We start from the raw sequence: 21,931 nt of genomic DNA, 5'->3' as shown, positions 1-21,931 counted from the left end.
AGCAAACTGGAGACAGGAAGTCCACACAGGAAAATGTGACAGATCTCCAGGCAAAGAAAAGAAGGTGGCTTGGACTAGGGTGGTACTAGCAGAGATGTGCAAAGATGGATGTACCTTGGAAGGAGATGGATGTCTGGGATGGGGAAAAACGGGCAGAATCAAGGCCACTCCTGAGATTCTGGCTTGAACTACTGATGAGTTTGGGTAAGTCAACCTTAGCCCTCATGTTCCTAAATATTCTTCCATGCTCTTTCACCAACTTTGAACTTCAACCCTCACCTGACACCTTTTAACAGTGGACAGAGAACACTGCGCCCTGTCCAAACACCAAGGCAGATTTAAGTGTTAATACTTACAGTCATGCTTCAAAATGAAAGGTGGGTGAGTTCAGGCCCATGCACTGGCTCAGGGCCTGTAAAAAGTTCACCTGAGCTACGTCTTGCCTCCTCCCTTGACCTCGCCCTCCCTATTGAAAAGTCTTGGTCTCCTGGCTTTGCAAAGACCCTCCGTCTGAAGCAGCTGCTCACAGAGCATATTCTGCTTCCTTTTACCAGGCTTTTTAAACAGATACTTTTTCTACCCTGAGTTTGTCACCATTTAAAATGTTGTGCTAGTTAGCAGTAATTATGTAAATGCAAGCCGCCATTTCTATTTTTAAAAGGAACCCCCATTTAGCATTCTTATATCCTGAAATGTTTAAAATAGCTAGTCCAGTGATGTTTTCACTTTATTCAAACTGTTTGTGTGGCTTTAAATACAGGTTCAGCAGAAACCAAAGCAAGTCAAACATTTACTTTCTATTAAACATCTAAATCAGAAGATTAAAAAACTATTTTACATTTAACAGAAAGAAGCCGTCAAATCAGCACAGTGGCAGCTTCACCGTATTTACTGCCAAGAAGGGCTGACGCTTGAGAGGTAATCAATTTAGGAAGGGAGGGATGGATTTCTTTAAATTCTTCAAAAAGGGAAAAATACATTTGAGCAAATCTTTTAATTATAGTATCTTCCAAAGAACCTACAAAGCCTTTATTCTTTCCAAACCTAATGCTTTTTAAAGGCAGCTTTTGCCCCTTAATTCCACATGAAATATTCAGTATAGCATAATCAAATTTTATTCCATGCTATTTTTACTGGGTTCACAGAAATAGAGGGTGGCATCATCCTTAAAACAAACTTCCCAGCAACTTCGCTTTCACAGTGAATGGCTGGTTCTTAAAATTGAACTTAAAATGCAAAACCTACTCCAAATGCCTATTTCAGTTCAGGGTAGATGGGTGGGTACTGAAGAAATAAGTTCATTCATATGTCACACCAACCTTCAAATAAACAATTGCCTCAGTTCTCCGTTCACTTAATTGTGCTTGCCACAAGGCACCTGAAAGCATCGATCTTCATTTTCAGCATTTAAATCCCAGAGCCTGTTTTATCTTTCAGTGTGAATCTATCTGGTAGGTAAAGAAAAGAGAGAGGAAAAGGGAAAGGAAAGAAGTGCCCATCCACAGCTGAAAGATACTAATTTTGAGTAAACATTTGGATGCCTGGGTCATCTGTGTGAGGAGTGGGCTTGATATTTTTAGTCATTTATGTAAATTATACAACCAAAATCTTACTATATTTTCCAGTCAGAGTCAGTAAGCTACAAATTAACACAAACCCCCCTCCCGCTCAGCCTGACAAACGGAATACAGAACAGTACAAAAAGCAAGGATTATGGGTCTCTTAAGTGATCCACAGCTAAGCCCAGCAGCCAACAGAGCCAAGAACCACACCTAGTCTCTCTCTCCCAAGATCACGCAGAACCCCTGATGGAACATAAGCCTATGAAAATGCGCAACTCCCTCAGTGTGCATGTGAAGCTAAAATCTCCATTTAGAATTCTGCGAACCTATCAACAGGGATGATCTCAGATGAGTGGTTACCCACCCTCTTATTCCAGCCAGACTGTCTCATCTGTTTCCTAACTTCCTAAAAGCATCACAACTGAAGAGGGCAAGCAAACAACAACAAATATTTTTCTCAAGTGACATCTGAAACTGCTGTAAGGGAGCAGCTCGCCCACCCACGCCAAAGAGGCTCCTAGGAAAGCCAGCAGGAATTGGCTTTGGGTGCTGCTCCAGAACTCACAGGTGCCAGGCTAGAACAGACAAACAGCTTTTTCTTTTTTTTTTTTTACTCGAGATGGAGTCTTACTCTGTCGCCCAGGCTGGAGTGCAATGGCGCAATCTCGGCTCACTGCAACCTCCACCTCCTGCCTCAGCCTCCTGAGTAGCTGGGATTACAGGCACGCCACCATGCCCGGCTAATTTTTTGTAGTTTTAGTAGAGACGAGGGTTTCACCATGTTGGCCAGGCTGCTCTTGAACTCCTGACCTCGTGATCCGCTCGCCTTGGCCTCCCAAAAGTGCTGGGATTACAGGCATGAGCCACCACGCCTGGCCATTTTGCCACAGCTTTTTTTTTTTTTTTTAAACAGTTCATTTAATGAGGCTGTTAGGACTTCAAAACATGAAAACGTATCTACTCATACATTTTATTTTGTAGTATAGATTCACCTCTGACACTGATTTAGAACAAAACACCCACCAAAGTGGTCACTGAGATCTCATAGTCTGGAACTAGCTGCCACTACAGCCACCAGTACATGGGCTCCTCTGAACCCATATTTTTCAGAAAAGTTACCTGAGATGCTGTTAGAAATGGAGACCTAGTAGAAAATGAAACCAATGAACTGAGGCACAAGAGGACAAAATTTGATTTTTATACCACAGAAACGGGTACAGAACTTATATAAAAGCATCTACCCACACCACATTCGCAAAATAAAGTAAAAAAAATTTGCTTGGGAGACTCATTTCTGTTTTCAGATTGGATCCCAAGGTTTCAATAAGACGTTCTGCTAGTTTCTCAAGAACCTGGCCCATTTATCACTTTTTCAAACTACATCATCTTCTCATTCAAATATCTCAGTGGCTCTTGTAAAAAATATGTCACACATGTCTCTACTGTCAAGGTTTATCTCTAGCACAATATGTAACCCACAGATCGCAAACAAGATGCAGCCTCTCAGAGGGGACCGCAGTTATCCCAGAGTCTACTGATGGTGCCTGGTAGTGTCAACATCAGGAAGAGGATGAGATGAACTCACAACCCGCCCGGGATTTCTGAAGGCACAGTACGGCGAGGTTTGGTTAATTCAAGCCCAACAATGCTGATTTCACAAAATTCAGTAAAGATTTGGGCTGAAACAAAATGTGAAAATTGTCTACTAGACATTAAAGAATTACTATGCATATGAATGCATAAATAAGGTTGCTGAGGTAGAGTTTAGCCATTTTAAAAGGGGGACCACAGCAGTTTCAAAGACTCCTGATGGCAGAAGTGCGTGGGCCGGGGCTCAGGATGTGTCTGTACAATGACTCGCATGGACCTGGGCTCTAACTCTGGCTGTGCAGTCTCAGCCAGGCCACTCCTTGGCCTCCCTTACAACATTCGGGTCCATAAAAAGGGAGGGACAAAGCTCTCCTTGCTGGTCTTTCAGGGTTGCTAAGAAACCAAATGAGACATTGTCTGTGGCATTACTTTCTTAAACTGCAGTAGTACATAAAATCTGAGCTGCTACTATTTTTTTCATATACTAATGCTAATCATAGATTATCTATGTATTAAAATTGGCTGGTTGACTTTCTATTGGGTAAGTCCAATAAGCTTCTTTTCTTATTTCTGAAGATAAAAAACCTTTTGTTGTTTTTTGAAGATGCATGTGCTTCTACCTTGACTTAAATTGTAATTGCTTGAGAAGTAGCTATGAGATGGCAAAAAAACCTAGTTGAAATACTGATGAAAACTGAATACTCCATGTTTCCTTAGGCTGCACAGCTCATTAGCTGTACAAGCAGGGAAAATACTCGGGTGTTAAGATCCTGGAAAATCACAGAAGGCTATTCTAATGTCAAATGACCACAGACACAGAGCAAGGTAAAACCAGAAGGTAAAACCAGCAAGGCTTCCAGAGCCATTTGGAAGCAAATGCCAACATATCTACAATGGAATTCAGGGACTCAGCACAAACGTTTCTGTCTTAGCAAAGTGATAAATAGGCATTTAAGCCAAATTTGATCCAAGTTCACAGAGATTATATATATGAAAACTCATCAGGAAAACTTAACAGTATAAAAGTGAGAATTGAAGAAACTAGGTAAGGGATCTATGGGTACTCCAAACTATCCTAGCAACTTCGTTATAAATACGGAATTATTGGCAAATAAAGTTATTTTTTAATGACCTTTTAATAAAGGTGGGGAAGCCTGCCTTTGAGCAAGGAAAGGGAAAAGTCTTTAGTAGCAGTCTACATAGGTCAATCTGTCAGGACTCTCAGACACATCATCTCACGTCATCCTCACAACTCTCTCTTGACACAGGTTCAAAAGACAAACTATGACTATTTCACAGCTAAAGAAACTCATGAAAGAGTGACTTTCTTGAGGTCCCACAACTTTTCAGAGTGATGACAGGATTCAGTTTTTGGTCTGCCTACAGAGTAAAGAATCTGGCCAAGCAGGCTGGGCGGGGTGCCTCATCGCCTATAATCTTAGCATTTTGGGAGGAGAGCAAGAAAACTGCTTAAGGCCAGGAGTTCTAAGACCAGACTGGGCAAAATAGCAAGACCTCGACTCCACAGAAAAATGAGGAAATCAGCCAGGCATGGTGGCCCCCAGGTCCGAGCTACTCAGGAGGCTAAGGCAGGAGGAGCACTTGAGCTCAGGAGGTCAAGGCTGCAGTAAGCTGGAATCATACCACTGCACTCCCTCCAGCCTGGGCAATAGAGTGAGACTTCACCTCAAAAAAAAAAAAAACTGTCCAAGGGCCTAAGTGGGCAAGGTGGGCTGCCCTAACCCACTGGACAGGCTCACCCAAAGTTGTGCCAGTGAGTCACTCAAAGGCCATCAAGGAGCCTTCCTTCCTTAACTCAGGAAGTGACATGGTCTGCTCTTCAAAAGGGAGTTGAGAGATGCATCCAAAAATGGATGTCCTGGTTCCTCATGGGAAATCTCAACACTGGTAATCCCTTCTTACAGCAAGGCCACCTGGAAATTCGCTCACAACCTAAGCTGCTGAAGACTCACTATAAAGCTGTTACTGAGTCAATGCCAGGGCCATGGCTTAATGGAGTAGGAAACTGACAAGCACTGAACACATGAAAAAAATACGAAATTACAGGGCCAGTCATAAACTGGCTCCTCTTCAGCAGAGCCTCCGGAAGGCTCCTGGGTCAGAGTCCCTCTCTGCCTGACGTCCTCTGTGTGCCACCAGAGGGCACTAACCCATGGAACTGCTCTTTAAAATCAGGTCACACACAAACTGCAGGAATGTTGAATGAAAACTAGCCTTCAAATCAATGAAGTGCTAAGTATGTAATTTTGACAGTGTTATAAGCATCTACTGGTCAAAATTTTCAATTTAATTCTACAAAACTTAAAAGTACACACATGCAGCAGAAGAATATACTAAACACAGTAAGTTGATCAAACCTTCAGCTTTATGAAAATAACATATAAAATAAATAAAAGAGTGATGCATTTGCTCCTGCATCTCTGGTCACAGGGGCTATCAAATGGATAACCCATCCCAGCGTTTTTTACACACACACAATATAAGAGTGCCAAGAAAAACATGTTGATTTCTCCTTTGCTTTAAAAAGCCACTCTTCATTGAATTAGAAGTGGACATTAACCATAATAAAATTACAGTACCGTTTATTAAGCATGATTAAAACATGATTTAATCTTCTGTACTAGAATCTTTGTAAGACAAGCAGCAGACACTGACGAGTGTGCACTGCGGCCTAGCTTGCTGTTCTAAGCACATCCCACTTACTTTACTCCCCACATCCCTCTGAGCGGTGATACAATTCCATTTTAATAAAAAGTTAGTTCAACCTTGCATTTCTTGAATGTAATAAATTTTTTTTTTTTTGAGACCTAGTCTCACTCTGTCGCCCAGGCTGGAGTGCAGTGGCGCAATCTCGGCTCACCGCAAGCTCCGCCTCCCAGGTTCACACCACTATCCCACCTCAGCCTCCCGAGTAGCTGGGACTACAGGTGACCGCCACCAAGCCCAGCTAATTTTTTGTGTCTTTTAGTAGAGACGGGGTTTCACCATGTTAGCCAGGATGGTCTCGATCTCCTGACCTCATGATCCACCCACCTTGGCCTCCCAAAGTGCTGGGATTACAGGCATGAGCCACCGCGCCTGGCCAGTAATTTTTCTTTACATCTGTATCCTCTGCTTGTGATTTATTTGCCCATGAAACTATAAATACAGATTTGTGAGTTCTGCCTCATTAACCGCTTTCTACAATTATTTCTTCACCCCAGAATTCATACTTCTTATACTTTCATAAGCGTATAAGATTATATAATCAAAATAATTCAGCGATCAGTTGAATAAAAAATGCACCATGACCAAAGGGTTTTTGTTTCACTTTGCTTTGTGGTATGTAAAAAATTTAGCCTTTGCTTTTATTTAAAAGGACCTGAAACAGCTTTAATTGTTTGATCAGAAATACTGGTTACTTCTCTATGTAAAACAAAATTCAAGTTCAATTGGACCTTGGTTTTCCTGATTTTAATTGATTTTCCTCCGTGTGTAATAAATAACTGAAGTTTACACTGAAATGAACAAAATCTGACAAATTATACCTGAAAAGAAGTTTCAGTTCTTTAAACAATTCGTCACAAGTTAGTGCTACAAATAAACTCACCTTGAGATAACAGCCTACATCACAGGATACTGTCTCCTTGGTTTTTGTTTCTGTTCTTTGCTTAAAAAAAAAAAAAAAGAGAGAAAAAGAAAAGAAAAGAAAAAAAGAAAAACTTTCTCAAAGGTTTTCAAGAACAATATTGGTATTCTGGCCTATGCCAACACACAAAGAATAAAGACAGGGAACCATGGCATCTGTGAAGGTATCTGGAACAAAAGTACTTCTGTTAATATTCTCTAAGTAATTGTCTCCAACTTTCCTCTATATCTTTTTTAATGCCCACTTGATCTAGAAAATGTTTTGATTTATCTTGTTTACGTGATGTCAAAATTTATCTTAAATAATTAAGAGAACCACTAAGTATTTGCCTGTTTCCTGCCTCTCTTTTATTTCTCCATGTTTCTTTCTAGACTCTCACTAGATGTCGATATTACAGTATTCCAGAGACATGAGTCATGTTTCTATGCATCTCTGTCTTTTACTTCTTCAGGAGGCACCGATATCATCACATATAGTAAGTCTGTAATTCATAATTCCAAAGTCCTGATATGCTCCAGCTTCTCACAGCACCCTGAACTAGGCTTCCAGTTACTTCAAACACAACAAAAGCTTTATGCTTCTTTCCAAACTTTCACTGCTTTATCATTGGAAAAGGTCTATGTAAATGGCAAGTTAAAGGAAAAACATTCAGAAAGGACGCGACGCAAGTGACCCACGCATTCGTTCAACAGCATTTATTTAGACTCTGCACTGTGTCCGCACTGTCCTATGCACTGGAGATACACGGAGACAAGACAAAGGCCCTGCTCTCATGGAGCTTCCATTCTCATGAGAAGATGGTAACTGACAGGAAAACATACCACTGCTGGGGCAGGTGCTAGTAAGAAAAAGGCAGCTTGCTGAGGGGACAGAGTGGCATCACGGATGGTCACGGAGGCCTCTGGACCGGGAGCTCCCGCGTGTGCACAGAGCCCTGCTCTCCAAAGCTCAGTCAGGCTGCGGAGCTCCTTCATAGTAACTCCGGATGAGACAAGAGTAGGTCACTTTATTCTATTTCATTTTTAGTAACATTCGGTTCAAATTAATTTGGGGTTTTGAGAACAGTTAATTCACTAATAGAACTGTCTTAAAGCCAGACATGGGGCTGGCAGGATGGGAAAGCTCTCCCTACGAATTCTGCCAGCTTTCATTCCAATGTGTCAGCCCTCACGGCTCCAGCTCTGTGGATCCCTCTTCTTTGCTGCGCCCATGAACAAGTGTGTGGTGAGAGCCTGAAATAAATAGGTGTAAAATGGGTCAAAACCGTTGCTTCTATTTCTGTTTTTAACTGAAGAAAATTTGCCCCATTTCCAGAGGCAGAGAGAGAAGGAGACATCTAGGTAAAGGCAAACTAAAGTATATATTAAACACACACAAATGTATACAGATGAACAGGTATGTATCTACCCGCACCCACACACTATACACATGTATATACAACCATATATGTCTGACTTCTTCGCCTATGACAATCAAAAACTGGGTCTCATACAATGGTCTTTTTGCAATGATTACAGCATAACTTTTATTGGGTTGTAGGTTTTATCTTTAAAAGGCCACGAAACTTTTTTAAAAGATCAAATAAAAAATTAAAGGTTCAAAGAAGATCAAGGCTCAGATTCAATTAACACTAATTTTGGAAGGATTTTTTTTTTACTTACTATGCATATTCAGCAAACTACTTAAGTTTTGGGTTTTTTTCTAACATAGCATCCTAGGGGAGTCATTATGTACAATCAACTCGCTAATTCAGATTAACATGTCTAAGTACATATTGATACAACAGAACACAATGATTCCAGAGGTTCCCTGCTACAGACTCTCTGCTGAAGCACAGGACTAAGAAAGTGGACTCTTCAATTACATTTCCAGCACTTCCCATTGTTACTTCCTGGGCCAGTTTCATAGATTAGAAGAATATAATACTTCAAAGGGATACTCCAGTTTCCATGAACAAAACGACTAGCATCTCCTAATTAATGTAACATCCTAACAAGTGAAAGATGACTTCTACAGGGGCCCTTAAAATGATCAAAAATGCAGTGAAGCTGAAGGCAAGCCACAGATCTGTTCTTTCATTTCCCTCCCTATTCTGGGGGAAAGGTCAAAAAACGGAGTGGCTTTAGATAAAACACTCCACACTGTGCTCATGAGTCTTCGTGGGATGAGCTGGGAGCATGTGTGGAGGGTTCTGCCTCATTTGCTTCCGAAATTTGGGACTGATTTACAACGAAACCTCAAATCAACTGAATATCAGCACAACTGTTTAATTCCAGCGGACCAATGTGAGTAAAACATCACATTCAGGCCTGTGTCCATTGCGCACAGGCCAGTGACTTTCACAAACCTAGAACAGGTACTAAAAAGAGTATGCTGTGAAAAGAGCTGTGGGCTTCTTAAAGGGAAAGCACTAGTGACATTTATGGCCTATTTCCCTAGCAGTTATTCAACTAAATAATTAGTTACTTAAGATATCAGCACAACAAATGGAAGATTTCAAGGCAATCAAATGTCAATTACATTTTTTTTACATAAAATACGAGTTCCTCTGGAATCAGACAGCAGCTTCTGACTTGTTTTCCATTGCTCTTTGCACATTTGCTTTCTGCTACCAAAATTTTAAGACCTGTATAAACAAAAACAGTATTTATTCTTCTCTTCCTCCAAAACACTTATTAAGTTTACATTTTGGGCTTGAAGGTACGTTTACCCCACTGTCACTTCCCCCATTCATCCACCCATAACCACGTGCAGATGGTGGGCTCAAGGAAAACAAAAACGAGGGAGGCCCAGCACCTTTGCCCAAGGAGCTCCCACTTGAGTGGAGTAAAGACGCCAACAGAAATAAATCACAATATGCTATGGCAAGGGCCCTCACAGGACATGGGAAGCAGGGCCCAGGGTAAGAGTGAACCAAAGGACAGGCTGTGCTGAACACAGTTCCCAAGAAAAAGGGCATGGGAGGAGTGGCATGCGGGCTGCCCTCCAGAGGAAGGGCTGGTGCCGAGAAGGGAAAAGCAAGTAGGAATGGACAGAAAAAGTGTCCACACATCAGGAGAGGGGAGGGGAGGAAGCAGGTGAGCTGCAGCTGGGTGAGGCATGTTGCACTTCATCAGGAAGGGGTGGGTTTGGTATTTCTCTGCTTTCACCTGCATCTACATTCAGAGGTAGGAGTTTCAAGTTAATGAATATTTTATTAGTAGAGACAAGTCCAAATGACCAGAAAAAGAACCACCAGAGCAATGGCATGCATGCGGACTCTGCAGCCTGAAGACGAGGGACGGGAACAAAGGCTTGCCTACTGCAGACCAAATACCTGCCCTGGTTAAGGCTATGCTGGCTATGCTGGTTAAAGTGTAAGTTTCAGCAGCAAATTTCTGAAGGAATGCATGAATTACAAGTTTAAATGTTATACTTTGGATGGTCTGAGCATTCTAATGACTCAGGTATAAATAGAAAATAATTTTTTAAATGTCAAAACTCTCACTTTCCTAATTCACTACACATACACACTGACCTTCACTTTCAAAGAAACTAGAATTGTGTGTGCGCCAAATTAAATTATACTAACAATGCCTTTAAAAAGCTAATATTTTTTAAAAAGCAAATACTTCCATAACATGTGTTATAATTTACAAGTGGTATCATAAAATAGCTCTTCTTTTGCTGGGATATATTCCAGTCCATTCATCATAAAGATTTCTGTGTGAGGGGTGACTCTGTAAGCAAAACACCATTTAGTGGGAAGAAAAACCTCAAAACAAATTACAAGAAAGCCATTAATGTTCTTTTAATTTCTTGCTTAATTTCCAGTTCTTGGTATCCATACACTTCCTCATCAGATGGAAACATTTTAATTAGAATAAAGAGAGTTTAAGAAAACGTATGTAATGAGTAAGCTTTCATTATTACTAAATGGCATTAACTGAGCTTTCTGTCATGTGAATACAATGGTGCGGGAAGGAGAATACTTTGTGTAAAAGATAGGAAAGCAACACAGTTAATGATAAACCAGAGTCTCTGCACGCTCCCAGGAGATTTCCAAAGGTGGGGACACTGACATGCTCTAGACTACTTAAGACTGTACATTACCAGGATTTTAGCACAAAATGAGTAAGTAATGATTCCTTCAACACACAAGGAATCCAAGAACACAGGGTTCATAAATACTTGCCTCAAAATGGGCTCGCTTCCTAACAGTGGGGTTTGTAGCATTTTTGAGGGTAATTTTTGAGAATTCTTCAGTTAATCATGATACTGCAGGCAACAAACTAAAGGGAACCTGAAGTAAGCTTAAACCTGATAAAGGTACAGAATCGGGGCAACCATTAAGCTCTTCCTTGGAGGCTTTCATGAGAGGCTCACATGATTAAGATGAAAAGTAGTAACAGCATGTATGCTGCTGAGGACGCTCCTGTTTACTCTTTCAAAATATTTTACTTTTTCCTGGCCTACAAGGCTAAAAAATACCTGATATTATCAACTTTTATTAATCTTTAAAAACACATTGTGTGGATCAAAGCCAAACAAAATTGTGTGTGTGTATGTGTGTGTGTGTGGAGAATAAGCTACATTCTCTGCATGGTAAAAGCCTGCTAGGTTCAGCCATTGAAGCACATGACCTCTACCAACCGCCATAGTGTCCCCTCTTTCCTCTTCAGCCCTGCTCCCCTCAGAAGGAATCAGAAGTGGTTTTAGATCTACACGGCCAATCCTTCATGAACCATGGCCTCCTTGTTCCGTTAACCACTTCCTCTGTGATAATCCTGGACTACACTCCGTGGCCATCTCACTAGCTGTCCAGTATGGCAGCCACTGAGCACCTGAAATGTGTCTACTCCAAATTAGAAGGTAATGGAAATACAAGACATATACCAATTTCAAAGACTTCATACCAAAAAAGTAACATCTCAATTTTTATACTTATTTATACAATTTTACACTATATGTTCATGTAATATAGACATATTGGGTTAAATAAAATATATTACAATATATTACTAAAATTAGTTTCCTTTATTTTTACTTATTAAAAATATGGTTACTAGAACATTAAAAATTACACGTGACTCACTGACACTGCTACCGTACAGTAGAGCCCTTGACCTGATGTAACCAAAACTGACCGCTCCATGATACCGATTTCAAGCACTCTATTCTTCGACTATGCCTACTCCAGCAACTCCTTGACTCTACTCCTTGAATCCACTGACCCCATGACCTCTTACTGACTCTCAGCTCCTTCATGCCTCCTGGCTCCTTGCCTGGCTTAGACCACACGGTCTATCCTCAATCCTCACATCAACTCTTCTGCGCAATGCTCAACTCCCTTATGCCTCCTCCCTCCACTGTACTCACCTGGCAAAATCCTAATCCCAGGTTAAATCCAACTTCCCGCCCTCTCCTGCCCTACACTTAGGCTGCAGAAAGCGGAATTCCTCAGAGTACCAGCTCAGCTCCCTATCCAGTCGTTTTTGCTTGAACCAGCTGGAACTGGGCTTTTATTCTCATCATTTCACTCATACAGCTCTTATTAAAGTCACCAACGATCTCCCCGCTGCCAAGCCCACGGTGAAACCCCAGTCTGTATCTTGCTCCACCTTTCGCGGCATCTGACACAGATGATCACTCTGCTTTGAAACATGAACTTCCTTGGCCAGACGCAGTGGCTCACACCTGTAATCCCAGCATTTTGGGAGGCCAAGGCATGTGGATCACTTGAGGTCACAGGATTGAGACCAGCCTGGCCAACCCGGCAAAACCCTGTCTCTACTAAAAATAAAAAAATTAGCCAGGCATGGTGGCACACACCTGTAATCCCAGCTAGGGAGGCTGAGGCAAGAGAATCACTTGAACCCGGGAAGTGGAGGTGGCAGCGAGCTGAGATCAGAGGGACATTATGTCTCAAAAAAGCAAAGCAAAGCAAAGAGAAACATGCACTTCCAGGACACCCCCATCTCCTGTCTTCCTTCTCTGATTGTTTCTCATTCTCCTTTGCTTCCCTTATACCCGCTTCCCCTTAACACTGGGTGTCCCAGGGCTCCACGTCTGGACTTCTCTATTGCACACACTCCCTAGAAAATTGCATCCAGTCCCACAGCTTTTAGAACCCCCTATATGCTGCAAACACTCAAAGTCTAGCTCCAGCTTCAGCCTGTCCTTGAAGTTACAAACTCAAACATATGACTGCCTATTCAACATCTCCACCTGGCATCCTACAGTCAACATGTGCAAAACACAACCTGCATTCTCTTCACCCCTCCTCCCCAACCTGCTGTTCTCAGTCTTCCTGATCTCAGTAAAGAATAGCATTCTTCCAGTTACTCAGTGCAAAAACATAGTCATCATTTCTGACTCTTCCTATATGAATACAGTCTACCAGCTCTTCCTTTCAAACATATCCCATATACGACCACTTCTTCCCGCCCTCGTCCAAGCCACCATCAGTTCTTGCAACAGTCTCCTCACTGGTCTCCCTACTTCTATTCCAAACCAGGGATCAACAACTCCTTTCTGTAAAGGGCCAGACAGTATAGCTCTTTCAGCCTCTACAGGCCATATGCTCCCTGTTACAACTACTTAGCTTGGCTGCAGCAGCTCAAAAGCGGCCTCAGATAATAAACACAACAGTGTGGCTCTGTTTCAATAGAACTGGAACTGAAGCAGACAATGGAAATGTGAATTTCATATAAGTTTCATGTGAAATAAAATACTGATGTTTTTTCAACCATTTAAAAACATACAAAGTATTCTTAGTTTGCTAGCTGTACAGAAACAGGCAGTGGGCCAGATCCTGCCATGGGCTGTGGTCTGCTGGCCCTGCCCTGGAAGATTCTCTACACTACATTCAGAGTGATTACTTTATTTTATTTTATTTTATTTTATTTTATTTTAATTTTTTTGAGACAGAGTCTTGCACTGTTCCCCAGGCTGGAGTGCAGTGGCACGATCTCCATTCACTGCAACCTCTACCTCCCGGGTTAAAGCGATTCTCCTGCCTCAGCCTCCCGTGTAGCTGGGATTACAGGCAACCGCCACCATACCCAGCTAATTTTTCATATTTTTAGTAGAGACGGGATTTCATTGTGTTGGCCAGGCTGGTCTTGAACTCCTGACCCCATGATCCGCCCGCCTTGGCCTCCTGAAGTGCTGGGATTACAGGCGTGAGCCATCACGCCCGGCCCAGAATGATCCTTTTTGTCATGTCTTTTTCCCGCTCAAAAATCCCCAGCAAAACCAAAAAACCGTGCCAAGTCCTGCGGGACGCACAGGACACTGCTTCCTGGCTGCCTCACGTCCCCTGCCCCTTCCCATGCTCTGCGCATGTCATTCTCCTGGCTTCTCTTTCGCCACTGCCAAATCTCTCTCTATCTCAGGGCCTTTGCTTTTGTAGATCCCTCTGCTTAGAATACTCTCACTCTAGACACCAACGTGGTCACGGGGTTGCTTCCTTCAAGTGGTCACAGTGTTGCTTCCTTCAATTCACCTCATGAGAGACACTCACTCGGTCACACTAGAACAGCACACACAAACGGACATCCAAGAGCCCTCTCCCTGAGCACCTTGCTGCACTGTTCACCACACTATCACTGACATTTCTTTCTTTCTTTAGAAATAAACAGATTGGGCAGTTTTTTAAAAGAGAAACAAAATACCACAGTGATCAAGGGCATGAAATCTGGAGTCCAATGACCTGGATGGGAACGCAACAGCACCACTTACTAGCTATGGGACACTGAGCAAGTTAACTCAACTTCTCTGTATCTCAGTTTCCTTGTCTATGAAATGGGGATAATGACAGGACCTACTTCCTCAGTGTTCTGAAGAGTGAGTTAATAAATGTAATTGGCATATATAAGCACTCAATTATTGTTATTTATTTTTGTTTATTGGTTATTATTCCTCTCCCCTAACCAGAAAATAAGTTCTTCGAGGGGAATGACATGGTTTTGTTTATTGCTTCATTCTAGAAGCACCTAGGACAGTGCCTAGTACTAGGTATTCAATAAGTATTTATTGAACAAACAAATAAATATTTGAATTTAAGTCACTTTGGGGTGGGCAGAACACTCCACCCCCCTCCCATGATCATACAGATATCAGATAGAGCAAAAGCTTCCTTAAAATCTGTTACAGGCTGGACGTAGTGTCTCAGGCCTGTAATCCTAGCACTTTGGGAGGCCGAGGCGGGCAGACCACTTGAGCTCCAGAGTTTGAGACCAGCCTGGGCAACACAGTGAAACCCTGTCTCTACAAAAACACGAAAAGTTAGCTGGGCGTGGTGGCGTGCCCCTGTGGTCCCAGCTACTCAGGAGGCTGAGGTGGGAGGACTGCTTGAGTCCAGGAGGTGGAGGTTGCCATGAGGCTGAGACAGAAGGATCATTTGAGGCCAAGAGCTCGAGACCAACCTGGACAACATAGCAAGACCTATCTATACCACAAAAAAAAAAAGTCAGCCGGGCATGGTGGTATGCACCTCTGGTCCCAGCTACTCCAGAGGCGAGCCTAGGCATTTGAGGTTACAGTGAGTGATCATCGTGCCACTGAACTCCAGGCTGGACAACAGAATAAAACCCTGTTTCTATTAAATGAAAAATAAAAATAAATATAAAAATAAATTAAATTTAAAAAAAAAAAAACCTTATTAGAGAAAGAGAAATAAAAAGCCTACCATTCCAGGTGGGTTTGCTGATGCTTCTCTATTTCCTACCCTGAAGCGAGGCATAATGCCATTCTGAGTAACAAGTGGTTTCACTTTATAAGAAACCTCCTATGGGGCCAGGCACGGTGGCTCATACCTGTAATCCCATCACTTTGGGAGCCAAGGCAGGAGGAAAACTTGAGCCCAGGAGTTCGAAACCAGCCTGGGCAACAGAGACTCCATCTCTACAAAACCAAAAAAAAAAAAATAGGCACAGCAGCACGAGTAGTCCTAGCTACTCGGGAGGCTGAGGCAGGAGGCCTGCTTGAGCCTAGGAGTTCAAGGTTGCAGCAAGCTATGATTATGCCCCTGCACTCCAGTGGACGGGTTCTTGATTTGGGTGACAGAGCAAGAACCTTGTCTCAAAAAAAAAAAAAGAAAAGAAAAAAGGAAAAGAAGCCTTTATAATCTAAAGCTGTGTTGTACACTCAAAGGTTACATGTTCAGGTCTTGAATCAAATTAGAGAAGAAATAGATTTCATAGTCAAGTTCAAATCCCACATGTAAAATGTCAACCTAATACCTAGTAGCACAATTCTGATCTTACAATATTTTCTAAACACAACCACAAATGGCTGTTTACTCAGAGCAGCTTACATTTAATTGACTTCTAAAACCAAAGGACATCTCACCAAATACCTGAAGTCTTCCCCAAGCCAGAAAGTGATGCACACATATCTGTCTACCAGCAAGACACAGGCTTCGCTCACAGCACATCACAGGGCCTTGTGAGTTTGGTATGTCTCCCTACACTCACACACACGTTTCTTCTAGGATGACTGAGTTTTATAGATGGTATTAAGATAAAATACTTTCAGGCTCTACATTTGATGACATAGTCTTTAATGTGAAGATCCTTATATATATCCTGGTATAACATGGACTCTTTTTCAAGCGGAAACTCTACTTCCTTTAATAGAAGTGCAGGGATGGTAAGGTATTTCACTGTTCAGCAAAGTAGAAATTATTCTCCTAGCCTCTACACTAAAACTCTTCGCTGTGATGTAAGAAATGAACATCTTCAGTACTGGTTCTACCAAGTAGAAAATGAATTAGTGAGATGTAGGTAGTAAAAACATAGTTGTATCAACTAGTATGTAATCCTGTTGTACAGCTGCCTATCTGCACTGAATGCCTGAAAATGACATGTGTGACAAAGTGAAGGGTTATGAAGAGGGTTAAGAAACTGGGGGTTATGGAATGGGTGAAGCCCAATCAGTCATGGTGAACTGCCATGGACTTTACCATCTGCCCACGTCCCTGTACTGCTCCAGGTTCCTGCTGATGGCAACGGAACTAAAACAAATGGCTGGGATTCCTGGGGGAGCGGTTCCTGGAGAAGTGCTAAGATGTGAGAGAAGTCTTCTTCTGTCACTCTTTGTGGGTGTTTTTGTTTTTTGTTTTCTAATTCTGCACTCGACTGACCATTAAGGTCACTGTGACATGGCTGAGAGGATCTGCACGAGGCAGGCAGGTACAAGTCACTTCTCAATTCTGTACTGCTATACGGTGGCAATGCCTGAAAAAACAGAATGATCGCACTCTAATTTCATACTGTATTTAGCTGATGATCCTAAATAACACCTTGTCAGCTTTTGTGATCTAGCACAAAACCACACGTCTTGTGATCTACGAGCTGGGCTGTGGTAACGCCCTTGACTTGAGGCTTAAAAGCTTTGGTTGGGACATAACTTTGATGTATTGTCTTTCGTTTCAAACTGCAATGATTATCCTTGAATCTGGCATCACATAGAGTGCTACCAAAATTAGATTATGGTTAGTTTATAAGACAACCTATTCCCTTTGGTGTACCACCACGAATGGTGCTACTCTCAGCTTTGCATGTTTGCAAGATCGAAAAGCCACGGCTGTTTGGTTTACAGGATGCAGGGATAAGAACCATCTGCCTGGTCTGGTGTTTCTTTAATTAAAACTTTAATTACAGATATATCTCTGCACAGATACGTGCAGTCTATCAGCTCCTGTTCCTAATTACCTGTGCTAATGAGAAATGAAAAGACAGTTAATGTTTGCTGAGTGTCTACTACGTGCAAGGACCTATGTATGGTCAGATGCTCCAAGGTGAACTAGAGCAGGTAAAGCAGATCCCAGGTCAAACCTTGCTAGTTTCCCCTACCAGTCCTTTTCCCACCAATACAAAAGAGTGGCAAAAGTCATTCTGGTTTCTCCTTTGGAAATACGAAAGGCTTAGAGGTATAAGGTACTCAAAAGGATCCACACAGAAAAGGGAAAAGGGGCTGGATATCCAAACCTGCCTGAATAATTGAAGTTCTGTGGCCAGTGGATGTGACAGTCTGTCACATGGAGTATTTGCGACCAAACCTGAAGATGTGTGTGGAAAGTGGAAAATCTGGTCTAATCCTAGGATTCTGAGGCGCATCACACAGCATGATGGTAACCACGGCCACAGTTTCCCAGGGAAACAATCACCACAAATGAGAACAAACAGGAGATGTTTTCTGTTATTTCCTGACTGTGCAGCAATATTGTTGCCGACTTCTCCTTCATTAACTCCCTTTCTACCGAGGGCAGATCTTCACTGAGGAATGACAAAAAAACTTTCCACACCTTCACCATGTGTTTCTTAGTGTCCTCAAAAGCCTCAAGCAGGGTTAAACACCATCAGGATGGACCCCTAAAGCAGCCCACTTGGTGGTGCCAAGGCCAACAGGACAGGGTCTAGGGCACACCCAAAGCTTCCCGACTTTCACAGTGAGGAAGTCCACTGCTTGCCCTCAAAACTGCCCTAACCTTCTATCACTTGTTTCCATGAGAGGGGGAGCGCAGGAGGAAGATTACTTTGCCTGTTTCTCCAACACGTCCAGAGGCAGGGAGTTATCACAGCAGCTATGCTGTCACACTGTCTCTGCTCTCCACCATCCCAACTCTCACTCAGATAAGGGCACAGAGGAGGAGGAGGGAAGTCCTGGCCTGGAGGCGGGCACCAAAGAAGCACCCTTCTCTCTCAGGAGTCGGTTCCTCAACACCAAAAATGGAGGGTCCAACCCAGATGATCTCAGACCTTCCAGCTCTAAAAACTGTGCAGCAGATATGCTAAAAGCCTGATACAAGCGCTCCCTTGAATGGTCCAAATCCATCTTATTGCCCAACATTCTGTACTATTCAGTGACTGAAGCCTGCCATTTCTCGACCTATCTAAATCTATGAGGCTAAATTACCTAAGTTCTTCAAGATAAACCACCTAAGTTAGGATAGACAATCACAAACAAAATCTGACAATTTTCAAGCTAATGATGGGCAGTGCCTAGTTCTTTGAAAGACAGATACTAACATAAATTAAGAAATGTTCATTTAGCCAGGCGCAGCGGCTCACCACTGTAATCCCAGCACTCTGGGAGGCCAAGGCAGGTGGATCACCTGACGTCAGGCGTTTGAGACCAGACTAGCCAACATACTGAAATCCTGTCTCTACTAAAAATACAAAAATTAATTGGGCATGGTGGCACACGCCTGTAATCCCAGCTACTTCGGAGGCTGAGGCAGGAGAATCGTTAGAACCCAGAAGGTGGAGGTTTGCAGTGCGCTAAGATCGCACCATTGCACTCCAGCCTGGGCAACAAAGAGCTAAACTCCGTCTCAAAAAAAAATAAAATAAAATAAAAAATAAACATTCATTTGCACGTCATCTCTGTGATAGACACCTGAAGGATTTCACGGACCTCACAGTCTGATGACAGATACACTGTAAACATACACCAGATGGTGGAAGAAAGATAAAACAAGGGAAGATGGAAGTATGGAGGAGAAAAAAATAAGGGAACAATAAACCCGTAAAAGAGAGGAGAAGAAAAAAAGAAAATTGAAAGAACAAGAAAGCAAGCAGGGCCCTCTACTTCATTTCACTCTAACTAAATTCAAACCTGGCTTCTGTGGTGATCAAGTGGTCACTCACGGAAGACGGCATTCTACAGGGTGGATGCCAGGAGCTTTTCCTACAGACACAGTACTAACAATTGTTGGCTGAACAACTAAACTGGCCCATAAAACTCATTTTACCTTACAATGGAGTCAACTACACAATTAATAGCACTGGCCCACACTCCAGAAGCACAGATCCATATGTGCACAATTTAAGGACCTGTTTTCTTGTTTACAAAATAAACTTCCTGTATTTCTGAACCTACTGATCTCTCTAGAACAAGAGTCTTGGGATAGGGCAAGCGTTTCTTAAAAAGTGAATTATTTTAAAAGCTGTACACAGGATTCTGAATGTGCAGCCAGGATTGAGGAAGCCACTGGTAGTAAGAGTCCCTAAAAGTAACACATATATGACAGAGCCCTCCATGGGGGGCAGGGAGAGGGGCGGTTGTTGAAGCCAGCTAGGGGCCTTCAGAAGTTAGGGGTACTGTTACGTTAAAAGGTCTGGGCCAGGCACGGTGGCTCACGTCTATAATCCCAGCACATTCTGAGGCCAACAAGGACAAATCACAAGGTCAGGAAAGTTCGAGACCAGCCTGGCCAACATGGTGAAACACCGTTTCTACTAAAAATATAAAAAATTAGCTGGGCGTGGTGGTGGGCGCCTGTCATCCCAGCTACTCAGGAGGCTGAGGCAGGAGAATCACTTGAACCCAGGAGGCAAAGGTTGCAGTGAGCCAAGATCGTACCACTGCACTCCAGCCAGGGTGACAATACGAGACTCCATCTCAAAAAAAAAAAAAAAAAAAAAGGTCTGATGGCTGAAGGATGATACTGCATACAGCTGAGGTCCCTACAACCAAAAGGGCAAAACCATTTCTTGGGAGTGGCTCAGCCAGGTTTGCAGCTCAATGCAAGGCAGCAGTGCCGTGATATGAGTGGCACTTGCATTTAAGTGCCTGTCTGGCAATTTACTGAGGGTGTGAGCCTGGGTGAACTTATTTAACCTACCTGGGCATCAGCATTCTCACATGCAAAATGGGGTGAACATACCACCCACCTTGTAGATAAATGTGGATGATTAAAATGTATGGAAAACCCTGGGATGAATATGTAACAGGCATTCTCGGGAAAAGCAGGGATGTCCCTTCCATCTCACTCAAGAGGACACCGAAGCCTCACGGAGCTGGGTAAAAACCTTGAAACAGTTCAACCCTCTGACCCCTTCAAAGTTACCTAGACACCTTACCGAGCATAAAAGGGAAAGAGAAAGGCTGACTAGGTAAAAGGTGGGTCTGTCCCTCAGGTTTCCTTCCTAGTCCCTCCATAGCCAAAAACAGTTAAAAGAATCTATCAACAAAGGGTTATGGAGCTCTCTGTGATCTAAACTTTTCTTCCTAAGAGATTAAAAACCCAGATTTAACTTTATGCACCTGAACCTGCATCTGTTTTAGAGGTGTCTAATTACCATAAACTATTCAGTTCCTCTCTCTAAACATATAAGGGTCTCTAAGTCAATGTTAGAAGACTACTGGGGAATTGTTTTGAGTCTGATTTTCTGTAAGGTATGAGTCCCCCTGCTGGGGTTTTCTGGTTGTGAGGATCAGCCACACTACACGCCAGGCACTGCTCTAAGCAATTTGTGGACATGTGCTCAGCTAAAACTCACCAGGATCCTTTAGTGGGTATTATTATTATTATCCCCAATTTAAAGAGGGAGAAACTCAGGCACAGAGAGGTTGGGTGATTTGCTGTGGTCAGACCACTTGCAAGAGGTCGAGATGGGATTCGAACCAAGGCAGCCTGGCTCCAGAGCCCATAGTCCTGGCCTTTCACCATGGGGTTCACTACCACTGCCTCTCAACACGCTGGTTATGCCTGCCAACAGCACAGCCACAGGATGAGGTTCAGTTTCAAAAGCACCTTTCTTCTGAGTTCCCAGTGTGTCTGTCATACAGTTTCATTTATCCTCCCAACAACCCTAAAAAGCAAGTGGGAGACACACACATCTACATTTCACAGAGGATAAAACAGAAGTGGCATCAATGAAATGTCTTACAACTCCTATATTTTAAGTCAAACAGCTAATTTCACTGTTTTTACACCAAAACGAAAGTCTTCTGAAGTCTTTCTGTTGGAGTATTTCAGTTTTGTGTGACTACCTCAACAGATACCAATAACATATCCAGAGACTTTGCTAGTCCAAAGCAGGTTATCTCACTCTCAGATGGTTTTTCTCAATGAATCACATTTACAAAAACATCCATTGGCTTACAGTCTACTAAATGTCCTAAATATAACCAAATACACAATGCTCATTGGAAATAAGCCATAAATGTGTCCATGTATTAGCGCTCTCAGAAAAATGAGGTTATCTTAAAATGTACTACACAGAAAACTTTAAAGAAAATCTAACTGATCTAATCGTAAAATAAAATAAGAGAATAAAAACTTTTCTCGTCTTCACCTGTTAATGTCTCTTCAGCTCCTAGTGGACTTACAAATACAGTATTGTCTGCCTCAAAGGCA

At 42.5% G+C, this 21,931-nt stretch overlaps 3 protein-coding genes across 13 annotated transcripts in view; 2 read left to right on the top strand and 1 right to left on the bottom strand.

Moving 5' to 3' along the window:
- The window catches only part of PLEKHG5 (pleckstrin homology and RhoGEF domain containing G5), a 614,078-nt gene that overhangs the window by 174,933 nt on the left and 417,214 nt on the right, over nucleotides 1-21,931 (top strand). The gene's annotated exons all lie outside the window — the stretch shown is intronic.
- The window catches only part of DNAJC11 (DnaJ heat shock protein family (Hsp40) member C11), a 708,487-nt gene that overhangs the window by 436,529 nt on the left and 250,027 nt on the right, over nucleotides 1-21,931 (top strand). The window lies entirely within an intron of this gene.
- Nucleotides 1-21,931, bottom strand: part of CAMTA1 (calmodulin binding transcription activator 1) — a 1,003,074-nt gene that overhangs the window by 859,151 nt on the left and 121,992 nt on the right. The window contains exon 5 of one of the 11 annotated variants that reach the window (XR_007724877.1): nucleotides 9,339-9,427. The exons of 9 other annotated variants lie outside the window; for them this stretch is intronic. Coding sequence is in view for 1 of the 2 variants with exons in the window: in XM_050787017.1 (XP_050642974.1) it covers nucleotides 9,410-9,427 (18 nt within the window). In the remaining variant the exon portion in view is untranslated. Of the gene's footprint in view, nucleotides 1-9,338; nucleotides 9,428-21,931 lie in introns of those variants that run through there. One more of the 11 variants, XM_050787017.1, reaches the window with a different exon arrangement.

This window comes from Macaca thibetana, chromosome 1 (genome assembly GCF_024542745.1).
Source record: "Macaca thibetana thibetana isolate TM-01 chromosome 1, ASM2454274v1, whole genome shotgun sequence".
NCBI classification, from domain to species: domain Eukaryota; kingdom Metazoa; phylum Chordata; class Mammalia; order Primates; family Cercopithecidae; genus Macaca; species Macaca thibetana.
Note: the sequence above shows the minus strand (reverse complement) of the source record. Positions and strands in the feature narration are given on the sequence as shown.